Source organism: Zingiber officinale, chromosome 4B, assembly GCF_018446385.1.
Source record: "Zingiber officinale cultivar Zhangliang chromosome 4B, Zo_v1.1, whole genome shotgun sequence".
Lineage (NCBI taxonomy): Eukaryota > Viridiplantae > Streptophyta > Magnoliopsida > Zingiberales > Zingiberaceae > Zingiber > Zingiber officinale.
Genome location: NC_055993.1, coordinates 9533794 through 9536730, shown reverse-complemented (window position 1 = coordinate 9536730; position 2937 = coordinate 9533794). Strand labels below are relative to the sequence as shown.

The following is a 2937-nucleotide window of genomic DNA, read 5'->3' as shown; positions in this document are numbered from 1 at the left end:
TGGGTGATGAGGTGGCAAGTAATGGATAAATGAGATATTATAGTGGTAATAGTACATGTGTTATACAGTTAGTGATGTTATTTGAGTTATCTAATAGGCCTATTAATATATTAGTCTTTGTGAATGAAATAAAGAGTTTTGAAGCTGTCGTTTCTTCCGCATCCATCACAATATTTTTATTCCTTCTTATTCCAACAGTATGTTGGAGTTTTGGAAATCAAGGAGACTGAGGAGTGTGAAGGGCCTGCGATGCAGCTAATTTTGGTCCTCCTCAGAGCTGCATCACCCTTCCACACGACATGAAGAATATGGTCTGCTGTTGTTATGAGAAGCAGCCGAGGCATTAATTAAATGTTTAGGTTTTTGAAAAATAAAACAGTATGTGATTAGTATTTGGTCAAGATCTAATGTTGCAATCAGTATCTGAATCTTTCTCAATAAATAAATTTGATGTTGAAAAGAATTTAATTTTCTCTACAAATCCAATCTCTTAGGAGCGCATTCATGTGACATAGATCATTATTTTATAAGTTACCATCCTTATTAAGTTAGCTTCTTAATTGAATGGGAGAGTATATAATTCATCCCTCAAATCGCCAACTTTCGACTGTTAATTTGCCAAAGAGCTCTATTAAATACCAGACTGGGCAATCTAAAAGTTTATATTTTTCTCGATCGTTTAGTTAAGATTAAATATAGTATTTATTTTTATCAATTTAATATGTGATACATGTTTAGGACAGAAAACTCACTATAATAACTTATCATTAGGATTTTTAGGTATCCGTTGCACTAGAACATGGACGTGACATTACCTAACCAAAACGTATTTTAAACTTATTAATCATTGTGTGCTCCGGAAGCAACAATAGGATTTGATATCATCTTGTGTATACACCTACTTAATTTTATATCGTGTAAAGTAATATTAATGAATATTTTATAAGTGCTAAGTGTTATTTTAAGAATTAATAAAATATAAACTCTTGACTTTTACGAGATTGTTTTGTTGATCAAGGTAGAACTAACACGCAAGCTGAGCTTAGTCCTTCTCCACGTGCAACACATGACATCAGATTGAGAAAAAAACAGTCTCCAAATAATCACCAAATGAACCTGATTACAACGAACTGATTACGGCCAGGGAGACTCTCTCTTGAGTGGTTCCTGAGCTACATGATTGCAGGAGGAAGAGTAGTTGATGAACTCACGAGGAGAATCGAAGCTACTTTGTTGAAAAACAAAGCCCTTGTTTTCATGAGCGTCATGTCGGCTGCTAATCAGTAGAGAAGAGGAGGATTCTTGCTGCATTTTGATGCACAAAATCTCTGCTTGCGCCACTGCAAGCTGCATCTGTAGTTGAGACACTTGATTGTGAAGGTAAGAAATGGTACCGGCGCACCCGTAAACCGGGTCTTTCATTCTCACGCTCGCTTCGTAGACTAAGCTACTCACTGCATCTGCCCTGTGATGAACTGGGAGCTCCTACAAATCCAGGATTAAAAAGTTTCAGAGTTCAAACGCTAATCAATCACCACAAAAGAACCAACACCTTGTTGAGACCTGTAGCATCTTGTTGACATTACTGGCACCGAACACCTTGTGCACGATGGAGAACCTGTGGGGTTGATCGGGAGGGAAGTGGGGGGCAAAGATGCAATCTTTGGAGCATCGCCGGCGCAGCAATTTGCAGGAAGCGCAAGGTGACCTTCCATGCCCAGCCATCAGAGGGATGGTAGCAAGAGAGGTGGGTGCTGGCTGATTTATAATAGAGGGAGGGGAGAAGAGCTGGTGGGTACATGCACTTGATCAGGAGTCGTAAATGATGGGAATTTATTATTCAATATTTTTAGATGGTGACGGTGAAGCTTTCATGGTTTGGAATCTTCAGCAAACAAAGTTTGGACTCGTATGCAATTAAATGCAGATCTACTGGAGTTTTAGTTCACTGGCTGCAATGTTTACATTATATTTTAATGGCTTAAAATATCTAATTTTTTCACGGAGTAGGAACTGATTCCAGCTCTGCTTCGCCCGGCTTAGTTGACTGCATGCAGATTGACAATTACAGCTACAACTGTTATTACCTAGAATTGGACTCAGAAATTTTAAAAAATAATAATAATACTAATTTTCCAACTTGCTCAAGCTTGAAAATGAGTAGTAATGTCCATACTTAGATGACGGTGAAGAGCGGGGAGGTTTGACTTTGATACATCACTGATCATTTTAGATCATGATCAGTGATGTATCAAAGTCATAATTATTTTGCATGTTATTGCCAACATCGTTATAATTATTTTAGATGTTGAAATCTTTAATATTTAATACTTTTTGGTCTTAAACTTCCATTTTTTTTTCCATTTTATTGTGGATGAATCAATCTCGAATATATATTCAATTTATTTTCTTGTTGTGATATTTGTTTCCTTGTTATATTGTTCTTTTTCTTGTTGCATTATTCTCTCACACTGTAAAAAAAAAATATTGATACAATCATTCTCAGGTTAAACTTGATGAGTTTGACTAAGTTTGGATTAGCTTGAGTCTAAGTTTTGATAATTGACAATATATGAAAGAAAAGTCAAGTAAGGGAAGATCAGATATTTGACTGAGAAAGTCTTAACTGGAAGTTTGACAAATGGAAAGCCCTAGCGGGGCTAGGTAATGGAAGACTTAATTAGGAATTAGGTAATGAAAGTCCTAGCGAAACTAGGCTGTAGAAGACCTAGTTGGAAACTAGGCGATGGAAGTCCTAGTGAGGCTATGCAATAGAAAAGTTCAAGTGGTTCAAAGGTTGACCAGACACTTGGTGAAGAAGCCCTGACAGGTCAAGGTTGACTGGATGCTAAGTAGCAGGAAGTCTCAACAAGTCATGGATGACTAGATGTAGAGTAGGGGAAGTCCTGATAGGTTAAGGTCCACCGGCTGATACTA

The 2937-nt window shown here is 37.2% G+C and overlaps 1 protein-coding gene across 1 annotated transcript; it reads right to left on the bottom strand.

Annotated features, from left to right (window-relative positions):
* Positions 1 to 979: 979 nt before the first annotated feature.
* LOC121977371 (LOB domain-containing protein 12-like) lies at positions 980 to 1746 on the bottom strand. Its single transcript, XM_042529961.1, has 2 exons — positions 1564 to 1746; positions 980 to 1485 (listed from the first exon to the last, which is right to left on the bottom strand). The coding sequence occupies exons 1-2, from the start codon at positions 1723 to 1725 to the stop codon at positions 1135 to 1137; spliced, it is 513 nt and encodes a 170-aa protein (XP_042385895.1). The 5' UTR covers positions 1726 to 1746; the 3' UTR covers positions 980 to 1134.
* Between the last annotated feature and the right edge of the window lie 1191 nt (positions 1747 to 2937).